The 21,317-nt window shown below is 37.4% G+C and overlaps 1 protein-coding gene across 1 annotated transcript in view; it reads left to right on the top strand.

Moving 5' to 3' along the window:
- The window catches only part of FBN2 (fibrillin 2), a 177,992-nt gene that overhangs the window by 21,843 nt on the left and 134,832 nt on the right, over window positions 1-21,317 (top strand). Inside the window, exon 6 of the mRNA XM_040580766.1 lies at window positions 19,629-19,826. Within this exon, the coding sequence (XP_040436700.1) occupies window positions 19,629-19,826 (198 nt within the window). The remainder of the gene's footprint in view (window positions 1-19,628; window positions 19,827-21,317) is intronic.

Here is a 21,317-nt window from a genome sequence, read left to right as displayed (position 1 = left end):
ATCAGAGTTCTTTTATAACAACAGGTAAGAAATCAGTGAGAAAACCTGCTGTTCTGACAGTGCAATAATGGGACATGATTACAATTTTTCAAGGCTACATGAGACGATGTCGGGCCTATTTTCTGTCCTTTAACTTTTAGAGCCCCCAGAACCCCTTCTGGGTTTTGCCATACCCAGGAACTTTTCATAATAAGATGTCTAAATGATCTGTTGAATATTTATTATAGATTGCTCAACTTACATAATTAAATACTTGACTGTTCTATGACCTGTTTAGTATGGTGTCAACACATTTTATCTGTGGCTTTAGATATTGATAAATAACTACCCTGAAGCATCATAAGCCACCGCCTTCTTTTAGCATAACAAAATGGTGTGATGCTCTTTTCCCTGAGTGAATGTTTGTCACGTTTTTACGTGTGGCCATAATGCCAGTGTGGCCTTATATCAGTATAAGAAATGTGTGAATAATTCAATAGAGTTGTTTGAATAGAAACAAATGTATTTTCTTTAGAGTGAATTTTTTTCATGTTGTTCTTATACACTCATTGGGGCTGCTGTGATGTGGTTCGTGTGTGTTTGCAAATGACTCCTGATATTTACAGAATGTAGTTTTTTAAACTAGAAAGTTACAGTTTTTCTTTCTTTTTTCTGTTCAAAAACGTTTGAGTCATCTAACCTGTAAAACAGAAACAATACCATATAACCAGCTGCATAGCATAACAAGAACAAATCAATGTGTATATGTATACTAAGACTAAAATTCTTTGAAAGGACTCAGTTAATCATTCATGTAGTCGTAGGAATAATCATAATATGAAAAACAGTCAAAGGAGAATTAATTTCGTCATGTTTGGTATACCAAAATGGTGTGATGTAGACATAAATGGCAGATATCGATCCTTCCATTCAACAGAAAGCAAAGCGCTAGCAGAACTCTAAAATACCTTATTAGTATTAAACGAGATGATAGCAATAAAATGTGGTTTAATTGTAATTGATGTTTAAATTAAGTGCTATTGGATCAATATTAAATATGTTTCTAATATAGTTATGACTTTTCATGGTCTAGTAAAGTAGAAAAAATTATGTTTTCAGGCAAGTATCTCCTTAGGAACACTGGTTTGTAAAAGCCTGTTGCTGACCTTTTTTTAGATGACTCTTACAGATTTTTCTTTATTTAATCATGACCTTAAATTAGTCATCTAATACCCAGTGATATACAAAGTATTCAAGACATGAAAAGTCCAAAAGAACAGGAAGGAAAATGAATGGAGATAAGAAATAAAGTAAGAGTTGAAGTATTCCTTATGAAGCAATGACCTGTTTAAAACAGTGGAATGAAATTGAATAGAATAAAAGCAGCATGGGTAAACAGTAAATTTTGCATCAGATAGGGATTGACAAACAGCTTTTGGTGGTCCTCATGGAAAATGAAGACATTAGCGCTTAAGGTCAGTTCATAGTGAAGTTTCAACACATTGTCAGTTCACAGGAGTGGAGCTATACGCGCTGTAGCACTATCAGCACATTTGCAAAGGCTGTAGTAAGGTATTGGTTAGACATCTTGACATGCTGCTAAACTTGCTGAGGTGTTAAAAGCAGTGCAACAAAGGTTTTGGATAAATTAAAAAAAAAAAAAGCAGGAGGGATATCACTAAGATCAGTTATTACTAATTCTAGATACAAGATGAAACAGAAAGAATAGCTCATCCCTATAAAGGGAATAGTACTAGAAGAGTAGTGGCACAGGTCTGCCTGCTGCTCTCTGAATCTTCAACTGCTCTGTGTACTCCATTAAGGACATTCACCTCAGCATGGGGCTTTGTGGTACTGTGACAATCTTGCTATCTTTTTAGTGTGTTTGTGTGTCTCACCATTGTGGTATGAAATTTGTTTTTTGAAAAAATTTGCCCAATAAGTAGCCGCTTAAAATACTCAACTGTAACTGGCTAATTATTGGGCAAACCACTATTGTGGATGCTTTGCCACCTTCAAATTTAAGAAGACATTTCCTGTGGTTTGTATCGTGCCTGTACAGGTGTAAGACACAATGCAGACTTTTCTCACATGTGTGCAGCTTTTTATGTGAGGTTTGAGCTGATTTTCAAGTAGGGTGTGGCATACATTATGTGTCCTAAACAAATGGATGATGGCAAAAGATTTCTTTATTCCAGTCCGTGGCTTAATATACATGGTCATCTACACCTAATCAGGGCCGAGGAGGAACAGAAAATTTTGAGATCTGATGACCATGTATAGTCTCTTCGCTGCTTGATTTTTTCCCTCTTGGGCGGTAGGTGTGTAATACCGATATAATGGAGTACAGCATTACAGGAACTATCATTGTCTACCAAGAAAAGCTATTTTGCATCTTTCTCGCATTACACTGATTCTTAGCCTTCAAGCCAACAGGTAAGATGAAGTGTTCTGTTTTTTCAAAGGTGATGAGCAACATTTCTCTTACTGACTTTATTAGAAGCTCCATGTGCTTCTTGGAAACTAGGCTATTTAATATAACTAGCAGGCTCGCAAAATACTTCCATTTCATTGTACTTTCAATAAGTGCAACTCATCAAGGAAAAATATGTTTATAGCTGATGTCAAGACCTACTCTTCACACCTTAAAATTGCCAGATTAAACTTTTTCTCAGGCAGGAGTCTTTTTGTTGTCTTTCTCTATAGCTATAAATCTCAGCCTTCAGAGAAACAATTCCCTGCCAATGCCTAAAAAGACACATCTCCCTACTGTTATGATATCCAGCCCTGTAGCCTGCTTCTTCCTTTCTGCTCTGCGCTTCCTCCCTAATTACCCTCTCATGATGGGGTGAGACACAGTAGACTGTTTCCCTTATCCTCCCTATAATTTCAGTGTGTGTATTTCCAGAGTGGGTGTACCATTCCTCAGTGGCTAACTCTCTTAGAAGCTGCAGATTTCTTGTTAGAACTGACAGTAAGTGACCTTCACATGTGAGGTAAAATTTTGCTCTTCATCTGCTTCAACACCTTGAGTTGTGTCTCTTCTTTGCATCTAAAACTTAAAACCTGGTTTAGATACTAGATACAGTGTTTTCAGATTGTTTCAGCCTTTGTGCCTTGTAGCATAGATGACAGGAAAAATATAAAAGGAGAATCCATGTTAATTTTTTGACCTCATTTCAACTAGTTTAGCTGATGGATTACACTGTAAAGTGACATTTTAGATATTGTACTACCAGAAACATCATGTACCTACCTCACACTTAGTAATCTGGTGCCCAGAAACTTTCACTGCTTCTGAGTATTTGTAGAATGCAAGCTAAATCTGCAATATCTACAGTAAATGGAAATTTTAAGCAAAGCCTCCTAGCTAAACCAAAAACATGTGAAAATAATAAAATCTAACAATGGAAGAGGCATTTTCCAGTATAGAAATTATATCATTTGAAACTGTAAGATGTTTTCTTTCCTAAGAAACAATTTATTATTTTTTTTAATCCTGGCTGGTTTAAAGTTGGAGACCAGTGTCACAAAATTAAGTCTGAAATGGTACAATTTGGAATCTAATCTTGCATTCATTAGGTACGGGATTCCTTTGGTTATTTTACTGCTGTATGCAAATGTGACAATTTAAGCATGTTTGTGAAAAGATGTTCTCTCTCCACATTAGGGTTAAGGTGGGTAATGCAAAATTTTTTACTGAAAAAAAATTAAATTCAGAGTAATAACATAAATTTTCACTCTCACATGTAGAACAGGAATTAACGTTTCTGTTTTCAGTCCTCTTTTTGGACCCTTTTATTTGCTTATTGTAAGTGCAGACTGAGCTGTACCACTTTGTACCATTGCAGAGCCCTCAGGCTCCCCAAGGTCAAGATTCTGCCAGAGGAAGAATTTTCACAGCAAGCTGCAGTTACTCTTTATTACTGCAAATTGACTGGTGGTGCTCCTGTATAACCCTGTCTTTCCCGTTGAAAAGGCGTTTTGCTCGAGGATGAAGAAGGGGCTTTAGGAAGTGATGTTTGTGATTTCTGAGTTGCTGGAGCAATCATTCTCACTCATTAACCAGTATAGGGAGGATGATTAATGCTGTTTTAAGTTTGAGAGACATACGGTTGCTCACAGATGGGCCAGCATAATGAGCAGAGTAAACCTATATTTTTACCTCCTCCTGACAAGGTATCCAAACCACAGTTTGAGTGTGGCACTAAAAGTAACTGGAGTTCCTTGTTCTCTTCTGCCTGGAGAATCATTTCACTTCATTACTATTAGCATATCTTAGAAGATGAAAACTTGTATAATTTGATGAGTATCTTACAATATAAAACAATATAAAAGTTACTTAAATACAGATCTTTGTATTTTTTAAGCAAAAACCTTTCTAACCAAAGAGCTTCCTTTTGCTTCATTTTCTAAGACAGTAGCTTTTAAAGACATAGAACAGTTTTCTTCTGGTGTAATTGTATTTCAGTAAATTTCCTTTCCATTAATGCCATTAGACTCCAAAGGTTTAATCCTGTTACTTCCATTTACAATTCCCTTCTGTCTATTGCCACTTCTTTGCCTGAAGCTACTCTGCCTACTGTCTAAATCAAACACGTAAGGTTCAAAATTTTAAGGAACTGAACAATAAGCATGGCTACTTGTGATGCATGTCTGTTTCTAAAATGTTAACACCGTAACAAGCAGTGTTTTTTGGTTTTTATACTTTCATGTATTGCTAGGATTTTGTAGGTACTTTAAAAATACAGCTGTGTGATGTTTTTCACTCTGCCTGCCCTTACACTTTACACCTTAAGAAGCAAAAATCAAATACAGGAAAATGCATAGAATGGATTAGGAGAGGAAGGGGTGGGGACTGTCTATAAAAGAAGTAGAAGAAACCTAACACAGAAACTTGTAACAAATCCAGCTTTATTGAAATCTAGTGGAAAGATTTTTATTCATTTCATCCGGGTTAACTAAGGCGTCCCAAGGAGGAAAGGAAAAGCCCATGAATGCATATGGGATATGCTTTTGCTTCTGTGTTGGTTTCTAGTAACATCTGAAAATACAGTGACATACAGACACAGTTTAAGCACACTGAAGGAGAGCCTTTCTGAAGGAAGGGCTGGAGGGAAAAATGCCTCTCGCTAGGCTGGTTTACGTAATTAAACAAACCAGACAAATCCTGAATCTTTTCAGGTGTGGTAATTTTTATTTTTCTTCAGCTGTTGCAATTTTATCTATTAAAAAGAGCTTACATTTCTGTATACATTTTAGATAAAACTGTGTATCTAAACTAAAAAAGTGAAAATGGTACAAATTCTTAAAAGATACTTTTCTGGTCAGAAAAGTTAAGGAGTTAACCCATCCTTATCAGCACTGCTACTTCACTTTTAAATGCTGGAAAAAAGAAGAGATGGAAATCTCATAAAAATTGAAGTAGTGTGAAGGATTAGTGTTTGTCCCTTGAATTTTTTAGCTCTAAGGAAGGACTTGATAGTTTGTAGTCATAGGTGGTTTTAATGGCAGGAAATTTTGAACTGTGCTACATTAATGAATTGTTAAGCTGAGATAGCTTCACAGCAGAAGGGATCGTAGATGAAGAAAATATTTGACAGAAAAAAGTAAACATAAGCCTTTATTATTACAACACAGGCAATTAATATTTCAAATGACTTCATACTTTCAGTAGGCTTTGGAGGTTGCTCTCTCCCTCTCTCTTTTCTCCCCCTGCCCTGATATTGCTAGCAAGTTTCCAGTAATCTGCACTGTTTGTTCTCAGTCTAGTATGTTAAAAATTATCCTTTGAAAGAGAAGTAGGAAATATAAATTAAAAAAAGATTTTTACATGTCATTGGTAGTCTTAAAGAGAATTCTATTGAACTGTTCAAGCCTGTGAGGTGTATTGGTAGTGTTAGTTACATCATTGCTCTGGGTGTTTTTAGTGGGGTTAGTTTTGATAGTTATATAATTACTGCCAAATTTAAATATATATAATTATACAACATAAATTTTTATATGATTTTAATATAAATATATAATTTTATGTTTATATTTGTTTATATTTCTGCATACTTTATATAAATAATTACATATTTTATGTCACTGCTGTCACATAGAATGATCTAACTTACTCCTGCAAAGCCTCTGAAGAAGGTCATCATACAAAGCAATTGTTGAATTGTTGTTTACCTTGGGTGTGTGCATGCATGTTCTGTGCACACAGAGGTCCCAAATTAGACTTGAGAGAGTGGAAAGAGAGCTTTGAATATTCCTTTGTGTCCTCTTTTGTAACATTGTACTGGGGCTCAATGGTTGAGGGAGAAGTAGAAGAGGAAAAGTATAGATACAGCGTTCAGTAACACCTGAACTGTTCTTCTCATGGAAACGACTTTGAAAAATAAGAAATGGGAAGATTTTTTGTTTGCTTGTTTATGTTTCCCTTAAAGGGCATAGTCATTCACTGTAAACTTTGCATTTTTTTTGATTAATACAAAAGGAGTTTTAACCACCTAAATGCTGAGCTAGGAGGGCGAGCGTGGATGACAGAATTCTGTGTGGCTTTATGGTTGGGTGTCAGACAGATGCCAGATATTTGGAAATAATTTTCTTCTGTTTTCTCCACCTGTGTTTTTTGCGTATGTGATTTTTTTTTTTTTTTTGCTATGTCTGTTCTGCTACCAGCTCCCTGACAGATTTTGTGTTCAATATCAGATTTTACAAAATAGAGGGGTTTTGAGCAGCTGGCAGGTCTTCAGAAGTATTGACTTCTAAGTATCTTTCTCATTTGTTTCTGGTGAGGGTGAAATGTGTAGTGTGTACATCCTTCCTTCTTTGCCATGACCTCGTTGTCTTTCCCTGTGCATGGCCTTCCCCCTCATGCAGTGCCCTTCACAAGGCTGATGGCATGCTGTGGTCATCACTCTCTCTTCTGCTGATAGAGAGTCTTTGCAGATTCCCAGGGAGCAGCTGAAGCCAATGAAATCAGACTTTTTGAGTTCAGTCCTGCACTAGGTCTGGCAGGAATCCCAGAGAAGCTACTGGGAGTTTTGATTAAGAATAGAATTCAGGTTTAGGACTACTGTTTGCATTTAAATATAGATCTTCTGGTTTTGGTACCTGAACGCTGAGCACTGAACTGGTCTATAAGAACTGAAAGATCATAGAATGGTTTGAGTTGGAAGAAGGGACTTTAAAGATCATCTAGTTGCAACCCACCTGCCACTGGACCAGTTTGGTCAAAGCCCTGTCCAGCCTGGCCTTGAACACTTCCAGGGATAGGGCATTCACAGCTTCTCTGGGCAACATGTTCTGGTGTCTCACCACCCTCATAATGAAGAAGTTCTTCTTTGTATCTAATCTAGATCTACACTCTTTCAGTGTAAAGCCATTACAGTCATCCAGTTGCTACATGCCCTTGTAAAAGGTCCCTCTCCAGCTTTCTTACAAGGCTCCTGGAAGGGTGCTGTAAGGTCTCCCCAGAGCCTTCTCTTCTCCAGGCTGAACAACTCCAACTTTCCCACCCTGTCTTCATACGAGAGGTGCTCCATCCCACATCCTACTCCTCTGGACTAATTCCAACAAGACCATGTCCTTCTTATGTTGGGGGGCCCAGAGCTCCATGCAGTAACCCGTGGGGGTAGACAGAGGCTAGAAGGTGTTTCTGTTACTCAGCTCAAAACAGTCAAAGAGTAAGATTCATGTAGCTGGTAAAAAGCATACCAAACTCTAGAATTAAAGTTTTAGTGATTTTGAAAATGAAATACGTCACGGCAATTATGTATCAAATAAGATGTTTAATTTCAAACTATTGTTCAATTTAAAAAAATAATGAAATACGAAGATTTAAAAGTCTTTAAAGATCTGCTTTAAATTTTCAACCATATCTGTCTTCATAAGCATTAGTTATGCAATGTCTTAAAAGTATAGTTACTTTAATAAAATTATATGGAAAAGAGTAATGCAGGTATTATCAGGGATAGAGTTTGCTGAAGCCAATCAAGAGCACATTGAATCCAGGCTTGAAAAATACTGGAGTGCCATAAGTAAGCTGGTTTATTTCACCTCAGAGTAATAGCTTGGTATATAAGAAACAGCAGTAAGTTGTTTCTTTATTGAGAGAAGAGATGAATCCTCTGAATTAACTTCTGTCCTATATTTTGATTGTTAAAAGATACCCAACTTTATAGTGTCCCACTGAAAATATTGCATAAGCCAGATCTCTAAAGCTCTTTTTTTTGTTGTTGTTGTTGAACAAAATCCCAGAGATCTGAAGAAGAGGCAACTATGCTTCTGCCTCTCCGCAGAAAGAACTGTATAGTAAGTAGTAACAGGCTGGGGTTTTGTTTATTATCAACTCAAAGTATCAGGATATAGACAGTCATCTGGGGAAATGTTTCTTGCAAGCTAAATACGATTTTTCTCCCCCCCCCCCCCCCCCCCCGCCCAAGACCAATGTGGAAAACAGTTGTTTTTCCTACTTACGCTAACAATTAAAACATTACATTGAGCTGCATGTCCATGGTTTCAACAGGGTTTCTGATCTGCTGAGACTTTTTGCACGATTTTCTTAATTTACACAGGAATTGATTATGAAATATTTTCCCTCCTCTTTTTGTGAGTGTGGATGCATTCTGAAGGCCCTTTCAAAAGGTCTGTTAAGAAGGATACAGTTAAATGGGAGAGACTCCACGGCTGCAGTCATTCACTTTTACCTAACTTCAGCAGAGGTTCCATCATGCGTTATGGCACCTAACTTTATTCTGACTCTGGAGTTGTGGCCAGCTGGGGACTAACATGTAAACATCATCTGCTTTTATGTATTCCTTCTTATTTTTGACCTCACAAAGCAGCATGCAGTTTGCCAGAGGGTTACCACAGAAGTTTAAGTTACATTTAGCTACTTTAAAGTTTTACAGCTGTAGAAAATGGTACATTTTACCTTTACATTGTCCTAACAGCTTTTTTTGCATTTGGCTAACTGAAATATGTTCCAGCATACCATGGCAAGATCTGAGTTTCTGAGAATAATTAAGTATTTGCAGTGGACTTGTTCTGCAAGCCCTTCTCCGTGTTGGTAGTCTTAACCAGTACAAAATGCCTCACATTGATTATTGGGATTGGTTTCTGGCATGAGCAATGGCACTGAACTCCAAAGCGTGGGGGGTGACGGTGGGTTGGGGAGTCTGCGTGGTGCTGTTTACACTACTCTTCAATACTCTTAAAAGTTTATCACATCTACAGACCTGTTTCTTTGAATTTTCTCTTTGCTGACAAGGGATGCTGTTCCTTTGAGGTTGATCTTTTCATCATAGGGGGAAATCTTGCCAATGGAATCTGAATACAAGGTTTTGTGCAGGGTACGGAGTTTCAGCAGACCTTTGAACAGTCCTTTCTGTCTTTGAAATTCAGACATCCAGCTGTCGGGCTGTAATGGGCAATATTTCTGCACTTCCCTGTTCCACCTGCAAACCCTTGTTGGTAGTACAGTGTGCTCTCTCTATGAGGATTTGAATGGCTTTGGCTTCACTCTGGTCTACTGGTGTTTGGTGGCCTTAGGTCTTAACCGTGACTGTATGGTGGAGAGGAAAACCTCTGGCTTCTTTTCCATTAAAGTTTTGAGGTTTGGGGCTTGGGGCTTTTGGGATGGGCATTATCTGTTGTGCTGTAGTTCTGAAGGAGCCTAGTTGTGGACCAGAATGCCAGTATGGTGGGAATTCCTGTAACTCAAAGGAGAAACAGGAGGAAAGAGCAGTAAGCAGTATGATAAGAGTTATTTCACTGCTTTGATTTTTGTTGACATCTCAGCAAAGATGTAAGAAGCTAATAATAGGACAGTAGGTATGAACTGCTGAATCTTGCAAAACATTGTTCTTGTGGTTTCTTACCTCCATGTACGCTTTGCACAGGGGTAGTTCAGCCTGTAACTTCTTGTCATAACTGCTGATTCATGTTTTGTGGTGTGTCAGCTTGTGCGTTAGGTATTTGCCCATAGAGGTATTTTATTATAGTCCAGTATCCAGACTCAAATGCAAACTTTATATAGTAGCAGGCTTGTGGCAGTATAAATAAATATATACATTTACAAGAAGCTCCGAACAAGCCAAAATTGGAGACCTTGCTGGAGCCAAGGTTCAGGCATATTTATTTCCCAGCTTTTATTCTACACTTGAAACTTTGTAGCAGTCAGCATATGTATTTTGCAAGCCTGGATTCAATGTGCTCTTGATTATTGCGTATGGCAACAGTTTCTTCCAAGAAATTTGTAAGTGTATGGAAATACTTTGCTTCTGAAAGCAACTAAATTTGACAAGTGACAAAAGTAAAGCATTTTCATGTTTCTGTCTTTCTCTACTTTTGGTGTGTGTATATTTTACAAAATGTTTTTTGTCTTAAAATATTTGAAGCATTTTCTTCAATGTTCAGGTTGATTTGAGAAAATTGCATTTTATTTCAGAAATGTTGTTGATTATATGGTACTTTGCCATCCTTTTCCATGTACTTAGGTGTGTAAGAATGAATAATTTTTAATTAAAATAAATTTTAAGATCTGCAGATAATACTATACTAATACTTTATCTGCTTTAAACTGACTTAATATCAATTATATCAAAATGGGTGTGCAGACCCTGGAATGTTGTTTTTGGAAAAAAGTTGTTTTCACTCTTCCAGCAAGAGAAAAATGAGTATGTGCTTAGAATGGACATGACAGCAGTACTGGTGGAAATTGGAATTTTGCTAAAAGCTACAAAGCCCACATAGTCTGCTGCATTAAACATGCTTTTTTTTTCTTCTTTCATTTAGAGCTGCCCTCCACTCCCTTTTTAATTGCCATGTGTATATTCAGTTGCCTAATCAATCACAGGTGTTTCTATGATGGAAAGTATTGCATCACAGGAGCTGGTCAGAAATGGTCATACGGGACCAGTAGAACGGTAGTAAAAATTCAACCTGAAATGAAAGCTGTCAGCTGTAAGAAATTGTTTGAAACATTTTTTGACTAAACTGCTGTTCTTCAGTCTTACATATCAACATAAATTTTATAAAAACCATTCCTTCAGACAATGACTAAAGAGCCTTCTTGGGATGTGTCTCAACTTTTGAGTTATTCACAGTTTAAAATGTTTGAAAGACTTTGATGTTCATTGTTTACCTTAATCATAAACTTAATATTTAAATAGTTAATTAAGGACTTGACACACAAGCTGTCTTTAAAAAAAAAAAAAAAGTCAGGGGAAGGAGGCTCAGACTTTATACTATTCAGGCTTTGGTTTTTGTGAACTTCTTAGTTTAAATAGCTGTACTGCCCATAGACTATTTTTTCTGAGAGAAATTAGTAGCTCTGCCAAGTCTCTTTCATTTTCCAAGAGACTAGCTCTCATTTTTAGCCAACAATCTTTTTTTCCATAACTTGTTGGATGTCACCTTTGAAAAAAATGCTTTTTATTTATATCAAGCCTGAATCAGTACAATTCGTCTTGTTCACCTTTGACACCTCCCTTATAGTGAACCCTCAGTGTTGGCAGCTAAGTACTACTGCAAAAAGAACAATTTTCCATATTAGGATGATTAAAATATTGAAGGAAAACCAATTTTAGACAATCTTTAATAAAACAAACATAGGTACCTTTGTAATGTTTAAGTATCTTTTTGCATGCTGTGACTTATGATCTGCAGATGTTGGAGCTGAACAAGAATAAAAATATTTGCATATCATACATTTCAGATTTGTGGTCTGAATTTAAGTATTCATACTCATATGAGAAGTTAATCAAGGAAAGCCCCAATCTCCCATTTTTTTGAAATACAACATGTGGGCAACACTGTCATTTATGCAGAATTAGTAGGTAAATGGGGTCTGCCTTGCTTTTCCAATCCTGCTATTATTATGGTAGGAATCAAACGTTGTGGGATTTCCCAGTGCAGGAAGGTGGAGCTCAATTATACTCTCAATTATCAAAACATTTAGATTTCACATTGCAAAGGGGGAATGTCATATACAGTTTGAAAAATCTCATTAGTAATCTAGGAGAAAGTGCTGCAACATGCAGCAGAAATAGATTTCAGGTTTCTGGAGACCTGTGAATGTTAGTGGAAATTATTGGAAAATACACCACAGCTTCCTATCAGAGGTGTAATAAAGACAATTGCTTCTCCATCGTGTTACTAGCAAGGTGAATGTAATTTCAGACCTTTGCCAATACAGATGTAATCTCTCCACTCTGAAGGTTCCCTGACATGGAGTCCAGTCTCTTGGACTTTAATCCACTGTACTAATTTTTCTTTTGGAAGTGAATAAAGTTCCTGCTAACTGTAACAGCAGGCACTGCTTTCCAGCATTCAGGTCCAATGTATTAGGTTGTTGCTCTGATAATGCTGATGTATGAAGTGGATTTTTGAGGTATCATTAATAATAATGATAATGATAATAAGCTGTTTACTATACTTGAGCCTGCAAGGGAGGTAGTAGAAGTTAAAACGACTTATTTTCTCATCCCTTCATTAATATTTCCTATATCATACTTATGGGAGAGAGGTTCTATAAGAAGTCTTTATAAAAGGCTAATTTGCTTTGTAGGGAAGTGAAGCAGATTTATCAAGTATTAGGTTTTGTTCTTTAATTGGCAGACATGGGAAGGCATATCTCAGACCTCCTCCTTTACTCACGCCTCACGTGATTCATATTGATCAGCATACAGAATGTTTTCAGTATTTTATTTTTAGTTATAGAAGTATCAATATTCCAAATAGTTTACGGTTAAAAATATGTACTTTCAGACACATTGCTTCCTTACTTAGTTATGGTTGTATGGAGTTTTGTTTAAACAAAAATGACGAAGGAGAGTTCACAATTCCTTCCTGCTAATCTTTCTAGCACTCACAGACCTCAAATACAGGATTTGTGATAACAGGCTGTTCCAGCACAGCAGTCTCTGTCCTTTATTCCTTCTGGATCTTTTATGTAGGCTTTAGGTAGGTGCAGGAGACTTCCATTCCACTAGTAATAGCACTGTTGGGCTTTACAACAATATTTTGGTATTGGGAGACTTCAGTTAAAATTTCAGTCTGTGCTTTACCATGAAAAGGAACTTGGAAGTTTTCATATTGTTCCAGATAGCTTGCAATGAACATTCAATGTGTCTAGGTGCCTTTTAACTTTTTCTTCATATCTCCCTTTTTCTCTTTTTAATTACCTGAGAAGAGGTAAAATTTTTGTGGGCATTAGTAGTTAGTTAACACAGTATGAAACTGTGGACACTAAGGCTGTGGCCAAAATATTTCAACATTTTGTCCTGAATGACAACAAAATAGTAGTTGGGATGTTAAACATTGTGTGTTTCAGGTTTTGAGCTAGTGGCTGTTAGGCACCAGCAGGAAACCTAATGTGGCAGACTGATAATCGCATGTCTACTTTCAGCAAGCTTTTTACACCTGCATTGGAATCATCCGGTTTTGGTCGAAAGTACAGGAAGAAAAACATATCCGTGGATATTGGACCATACCCAACATGAATTCTTACGTTTCTAATACTTGTTGAAGGCACCCCGTCAAATAGCTTTTTTTTTTAAGTTACAGGTAGAGTTAGAATGGACATTTTTTTGAAAAGGAATTAATGAAAAAGATCCCGAGAACTGTCATTCTTCATGTCATGTTTCATATTAAATATAATTTTCTAACATTAAAATGTGTAACACATATGTGCTGAAAATCACTTTCTTTCATCAAAGCAGTTACCCTTTCTAAGCAAAAAATGATTTATAACGTATGTTGTAATATTTGTTCTTTCTGGCAAAATTATTACGGCAGCAATGCTGGGAAAGGAGCAAATGAAGAAACACCTAACAATAAGACAAGAAAACCAATATGGAAAAATTGATTGTTTCATAAGCTCAGGGATTTTAAAGTCAGATGAACCATTATGTTAAATAAACTGACTGACTGTATGAAACAGAGTATAGAGTCTCACATGGTAATTTCTGAATCGAATCCACAGCTTCACTTGAAACTACAAAGTATCTTCAGAATGGCATCTAGTTTTAGTATGTTTGCTTCCCATATTTACAAATATATACTATGTGACTAGAGACCTTTGTATCAACAGCTGTACTGTACTATACTTCATATTGTAAAATCTTACATTTTCCTCTTGGGATAGAAGACCAGACACTACTCAGACTCTTTGCCTTTAGACTTAATTTTGGATAAACTGATAGTGAATGGATAAAGATTTTTTAAATGGATATAATTGTTATGGATAATAATTACAACATTATTTTAAAATATTAATATTACTATAAAGCATGTTTCTGAAATCTTAAATTGTTCTTCTGACTCTTTGCGTAGTTCTTCCAGTTTTCCAGCATCCTGTTTGAAATGCAGTTGCCATAGCTGTGCCAAGAGCCACTCTTGCCAGGTGCGGAGATGTTACTTCCCTGTTGCTATCTGGAAATGGTTTGCTGCTAGGTTTCTACTTCTGTAACCCAAGGTTATATGAGCCACACATTCTCTTAGGAGCTAAGGATCTGTTCCTTATATGTCATTATTCATTCTTATATGTCAGTATCATTCAGGATCTCAGAGTTTTGGGTTGAATTTATTTTTATTTGTAAGTCTACCTGAAAGTTTAATAATAGTTTAGTTTGTTCTTCTGCTTTTCTAAGTTGCAGTAGTCAGATTTTTAGATGCCCTCCTGCAGGCTTTTTCTGATGGAAGTTGCTTGGTTATGGAACCTGATCTTATTGTTTGCCGCGTATTAAAGCATGGGTGGCGACATACATATGGATTTCCAGAGCATGTTTCTTACTTTGTAGATACATGTAGATATACGTAGGATATATTAAACAATGGATATATTGGTATCACTCTGTCCTGTATCTAACTCATTCATACTCTCTTGTACAATCTTTGTAGTCTGGTTATATTCTCTAATCTTTCTTTCAAACACACCCTCCAAACTGATCTTTTCATTACTAGGGATGACAGAGTATCTACACAATCATCTTATGTCTTATGGGAATGTAATGGAACTTGAATACAATTCACAACTGAAGTTTAAGTTCCAAGTTTAATCTTGTCTGGTTGAATTCCAAGCTTCTTAACATGGAAGGTCTTTGGCCAAAATATTCCTGTGGATCACCAACTATTAAACAGAAAAATACATGATCTATATTTCTACTCCTGTGCTAATTGCTTCCCATTATCCAAAGACTGGTCCTATAAGAAGTGTACCTTGAAGGACAGATGCTATGAAACTGTAATACTATCCAGCAGAATCTGAATAGGAATTCCAAACTGAGCAGAGATGTCAAAATTATCAGGTGAATGCAAGCTTTGGAAGTTCTAGAGATGCATAATAAATCACTATTTGATTTCATTGTACGGTGCATTCCACCATGAAGAAGTGGACCCATTGGAGTGCATGGAGTAAGGAATGCATGACTAGTCATCACACCTAAGTTCTGCAGAGGGTTTGTGTGCTGAGTAGCTCTCCAGGAATAGATCCATGCCTACCTGGGCTGATACAAAATACAACTTCAGAAGTAGAATAGGATTTGGAATTCCCATACAGATCTGTATGGATCCAGAGACAGGCTCTCTTGCACTATTGGAAATCTTACGTTCTTCTGATAGGGATTATATTTTATAATAGGATTCTCAATATTGCTAGTGACTTATGAATGATCTTTTCAGGTTTATCCACACACATCCTTTTTTCATTTTCAGCCACATCCTTTTGTCATTTTCAGCTTCATGATTTTGAGAATCGCATTCATGAGGAGTCTAAAATTTCAGGAAATTTATTCAGGAAATAATTTTCAGGAAAGACTCCAGCTTTATTGATCTGACTGCAATCATCATTTGAGCAAAAATTCTGCAATGTGCAGGTGCAGTCAAACAATCAGCTCTCAGTACATGGAACAGACCACAAACTTTCCCCAGTATCTGCCTGTTATTTCTACTTCATCCACTAATGAGTGGACTCTTTTTAATCATTTGTATTACTGTCATGTTAGCAGTGAATATAAATTAGTTGACCTTAGAATGGGAGTGTGGGAATACTGCTTTGTGGAGGGAGTTAGAGAAAAGTGGGACCTAATAGAAGCATAGTATTACAGAAAGCTGTTCTAGGGTAGAATACAGCTATCGCCTTCAGGATGGTTGGCATGCACAGAGTCTACATCCCCACGGCTCCCTGAGCAGCACACCCTGCCAGCTCAGCACCTGCTGATGGCAGCGACGGAGGCTGGAGCGGAGTGGAGACCCCGTGGCCGGGCTCTGCTGTGCTCCTGCAGGAATGGGAACTGGATGGTACCACACAGCTGATAAGCTGCACAGCAGTTGTCGCATGAAGAATCCATAAGATGTCTGTTGCTGAGCCAAACATTGTGGAGAAGTTACTTTCCTCAGATGAAATAATGCTCCAAATAAAGTAAAGAAAATGGACTAGTCTGTGACTGAAATAAGTCCAAAAGAGGGGGGTAATTGTCTAAACTGAATTACCACACTCTGATTTAGTGTTTAACTGTATGTTAAACAAATCTCTGCACAAAGTTAGTCTGAGCTGACCCACTCTCTAAAGTTATTACAAATGAAGGGACTTCTAATCAAGGGAGTCAGCCTTAGGAAGGATAAGTGACAAAGAACAGATGGTGAAAAGAGCACCATTATCTAAGTTACACAGAAAGAAGCCTTCAAGTGAGGAAAGTTCTGGCTATTAGAGACAAGCTGATAAGGTGTTGCAGTCCACTGTCATCAACGGAAAATTAGTTGAAAATAGTAGAGACATAATTGTGGTAGTGGGAGATTGTGACATCTCCAACTCAAGTAGCCACCCCAAAAGAGGGCAAAATCCCACTTGGGGAGCATGCGTAGTTAGTAAAGAACTTAAGTACTGCTATTGGAGGGTGCACATTAATTTACATTAGAAGTAAGAACCAGTCCTGTGTATGATGACGAATATGCAATGTACTATGAAGGATAAAAAGTGAGCAAAGGAGGGGAGAAGTTTGGGAAGACTCCATCATAACTTCTGGGATCAATCGACTAGCTAAACCTGTCTTCCGCCCCACAGGGATGCCTGTTGGGCAAGAGCTTTATTCTGTGACCAACTCGTGCCAGCTGTTACTAAGCGTGTTGTTTTAAGCTTGTTTTGCAGTCAGTGTATTATCATCGTCAATCCTCGAACCTTATTCTGTCACAAACTTGTATTTTGTATAATAAAATTCTTCAGCTGAAGTTCATTTTATGTAACTCTCTGGAGATTAGAGTAGTTGTTGTAAGGGATTTGACTTGGTGACGCTGTCAGCAAGGTCCCTGAATAGATCGGTTGGATCACCCTCCAGTACTGTGGGCTGTCAAAGTGCAGGTAGTGGACAGGCTGGTTGGACACAAGGGTCTCATGTTTCTTAGGAAACTGACAGGCTGATCAAATATAAAGGGATCAAGGAATCCCCCCTTCTTAACATGACAGGGAGTCTGCTCATTGAGCAGTAGAAGCAACTTTTTCCATGCATTTGAAGCTCATTACTTTTGCTCTGTGACATAGAGAATGCTTTTACCGATAATATTATGCAATAAATTACAAAGCTATTCGCTAAGGAGTGCAATACTGTTTTCCAAGAACTAAATAGTGTTGCCATTGAATTCAACAGCTAAATTCCCATTTGTTTTCACTGGAGTCAGAATTTAATTCTTTATTTCAGTTCTTAAATTCTGAGTAGTTCTCTTTTTCTTCTGATAACAGGCTGACCTCTGTTGATGATCTGCAGGTCAAATACAGTCTATCATGTATTCCTGTAACACCTGAGTGAACTGTATGAAAGAAGTGTTCTGTCATAATCTGTGATGGAGTCTTTTCCTTACCTTTACCCCTTAACTAAATTCCAGACAAGATTATAGTGAGTTGCTGGAATTTAAATCTTTGATGGTTGGAGTTTGTGTTTCAAATATTTGTCATTCTCATATGAATCTATAGCTTAATGAGATCACTGTCTTCTGCTATCAGCCATCAGGATCTGAATTTTGTGTTAAAAATTCAGCTCTCTCCAATTTGGCAAGGGCCTTGGATGCAAGTAAACTGAGACCATTGTAAAGCTGCTTGTCTTCCAGTATGTTGGACGAAAGATCACTGAAGCCTTTTTCTAACGGACAGGATTTTCTTTTTTTATAATGTACCTATTGTACTAAAAGTACTATTTTTGTGGCTTGATGGACACAGGGGAAACTCAAAGGTATAACTCTGAAAAATATTTTCTAATGAGAATCAAGAAGATTAAGATTTATAGTCCTTACCAAGTATTTAAGAACTTTTAACATTCTTTTATTGTTAGGCATTTTTGTTGTGGATACTTAAGTTCTTGCTTAATTTTAAGTGAACAGCCTAGTTGAAATTAACTGCCCATGTGTATAAATAACTGTGCAAAAGTCTTTCACAGACTGATACCTGAATGAACCTTATCAAAGACAGGGAGCAGAACATTTATTTCTATTTCAGCTAGCTTTCACTTTAACAGCCTTGTGTCAGTGCAAAGAAAACTTAATATGAGCTCTCACTGGGAAGACCATTTTCTTCCTTTCCAAGCATGTCAAAGCTCTTATTTTTATTCTTCAGGGTGGAAGTATCAAATTCTAGAAGCATCAATTGTCCCATTTGTAGCTTGGTTGTGAGACCAATTGCACACTAATGAAAGTGTGTGGAAGACAGCGTGTAACTCACATCAGTATTGGAGTCTGTTTTCTGTAGGAAAAAAAAGGAGAATAGAACAGGATAGCAGGGAGAGCAGCCATAACCCCCCTGTTATGCCTTCTTTCACATGACTGAGTCTGAATGAAAGCTTTGCATTTTCTTTTTTTTCCTTTTTTTTTTTCCCCCTCTTAAAGTTTCCATAAGGATATGAAATCTGGCTTAGAGCAAGCATCTGTTTCTCATTTGTTCCTAGAGAGTTTCAGTTAATTGTTGTTCCCAGTTTGTGTTGCCTCATAAGGTCAAAAAATCTTTCTCTTTATACAGGTTGAACCATAATGAGTTAACTATTTACAGGAATTTGACTGAAAGGTATATTTTCATATAGTTTGTATGCTATATTCAGTGCAGTCAACATAGCTTGGATAGGTTGTATTATCTCATGTTATTCCTCTGAAATAAATGGTGGTTTACCAACTAGTCCTCCATAGGTAGTACTGTTTTGCACTAAGCATTCCAGCAGAAATGTTGATTCTGTGGCAGTCGCTGGCATGGGCCTTGATCAATGTGGAGTGAACAAATGTGTGGCTGCTGTGGTCTGTAGCTACCTGCCATAAAGTAACTTAGGAACAAGAAAGCCCATTCCCAGTCATTGTTTGCTTAATTTGATCTGCTCTTTTGACTGCTTTCTTGTAAAACTCTTTCACTTATGGATTTTATTGGACACATTGTCAATCAGTTTTGGGGTCAGCTGCCTTTCATTACTTGCATCTATCAGAAATAAATTGAGAGATAAGATAACTTTGCGAAAGTCATTACCGTCAGTGGAAGGTGTCATGCTGTTTCTGTAATCAGTAACATAAATTTCCACGTTCACTCCGAATTGTATTAACATAGGTATCTGCTGGATTAAAAATTTATTCCTTCTATAGTTACTAGTACACTGTCTTGTATAATACAGTGATCTTGTGTTTTTTTCCAGACTACAGAACAGGCCCATGTTTCATGCAAGTTAACAACCAGATGTGTCAGGGCCAGCTAACTGGAATTGTTTGCACAAAGACTCTCTGTTGTGCAACGATTGGGCGTGCATGGGGTCACCCCTGTGAAATGTGCCCTGCTCAGCCTCAGCCATGCCGTCGTGGCTTCATCCCTAATATTCGCACTGGAGCATGTCAAGGTAAGCCCTTTACTTTAAATTGTGCATGACTGTTGTGTTCCTGATATGCATCTTGAAAACCTTGCAGTCCATTTAAGACAAAACCACTGTTTTCCTTGTGTCTGTTCTGTGTCTTTACTTTTGATAAAATTTGGATATGTTTTGCTGCTTCCAGATTTTAGCTAGTGTACATAGATAACAAGACTCAAGTGCCTGGAAAAAAACAGATGCCAATCAAGGAGCCAAAAATACAGAGCATGAAAAGGTCAGAATGTCTGTTGAGCACAGCCGTCAGACACTGCAGTAGAGCACCTATCAGGCAACTGGCTTATTAGCCCTTAACTAATATATACTTAATTCATTCTAGTGAAAAATTCACTATTTCTTGCTACTGAGTTACTTACTTTCTGAGGTGGTTGGGAGTTATTATATAGACTTTTTTTTAAAACCCTAATTTAGATAAAGCATATTGTGAACCTTCTCAATGCTGTTTGTTTTATTTGTGCAGGGTTAGAAAGCATGAGTAAGGAAGGACTGCAGTCTTCTATGTCTAGGTTCATAAAATGTTCAAGAAATGCGAACACGTTCTTGCCTTATCCAGTATTTCTTTCCCTGATGTTAAGAGACTTGCTGCTCTTCCTTTCTGTTGTTACAACAGCCCACCTATCCTGAAAGATATGTATCTGTTCTGCTGTAGCTGCCTGGCTAAATTTTAGAACAAGTATATTTTATTGCATAAAGAATGGAATAACAGAGAACACTAGAACTTCCAAAGGAGATTATACTGTTCTGCTACAGGCTGGTGCACATGGTCAGTTTGCAGGCTGTGTTGTCTCAGAACCTTCCCAAGAAGCGATGGAAGCCAAGTAGGTGCTTTGGTCAGACTGTACAGTGCTATCTACACCTTGAAGGAATAAGGTTCAGAGTCCAAGGTACAACAGACTGTTGTTGGATTGATGAGTGTGCACACTTCACCTTGTTTGAGCAAGAGGGCGTCTAGTACCAGTCTGTTCTCTAGTATCATCCTGGCAGTGGCTTGCAATTGTGTGTTGTGCTGTTAGCTGCATGTCCCAGTTGGACAGGAGTATCTCTGATGATAATGTTGGTCTTAATGTTGCTGTCTGGAATAAACCAGTAGGCCGCCCATCCCATAATAGATTTCAGCCGTTGACCCACACTGATTTCTTCCCAAGTAAGTGTTTCTCACTTTACCTGATAGTTATGCCCAGTTAAGTGGTGCAACATATGGGGCATCCATTTCTTAGGGCAAAACAAAATGGTACCTAGGATGCTGGTGACTGGCTGATAGGCATTTTCGCAGTTTTCATTTTTCCACCAATTAAAGCTGGAAAAGGTATATCAATTACTATACAGCCATACCATACCTGAGGGTGTCTGTACAACCGTAGAAGCATTCTTTTCCCATGTGAACAAAGCTTAATGTATATAGTTAGTATGAGACCAGAGGGCCAGCTTCTCTTGAGGTGGGTCGATGACTTGAAACTTTTGGAT

The sequence above is a fragment of the Falco naumanni genome, chromosome Z (assembly GCF_017639655.2).
Source record: "Falco naumanni isolate bFalNau1 chromosome Z, bFalNau1.pat, whole genome shotgun sequence".
NCBI classification, from domain to species: Eukaryota; Metazoa; Chordata; class Aves; order Falconiformes; family Falconidae; genus Falco; species Falco naumanni.
Note: the sequence above shows the minus strand (reverse complement) of the source record. Positions and strands in the feature narration are given on the sequence as shown.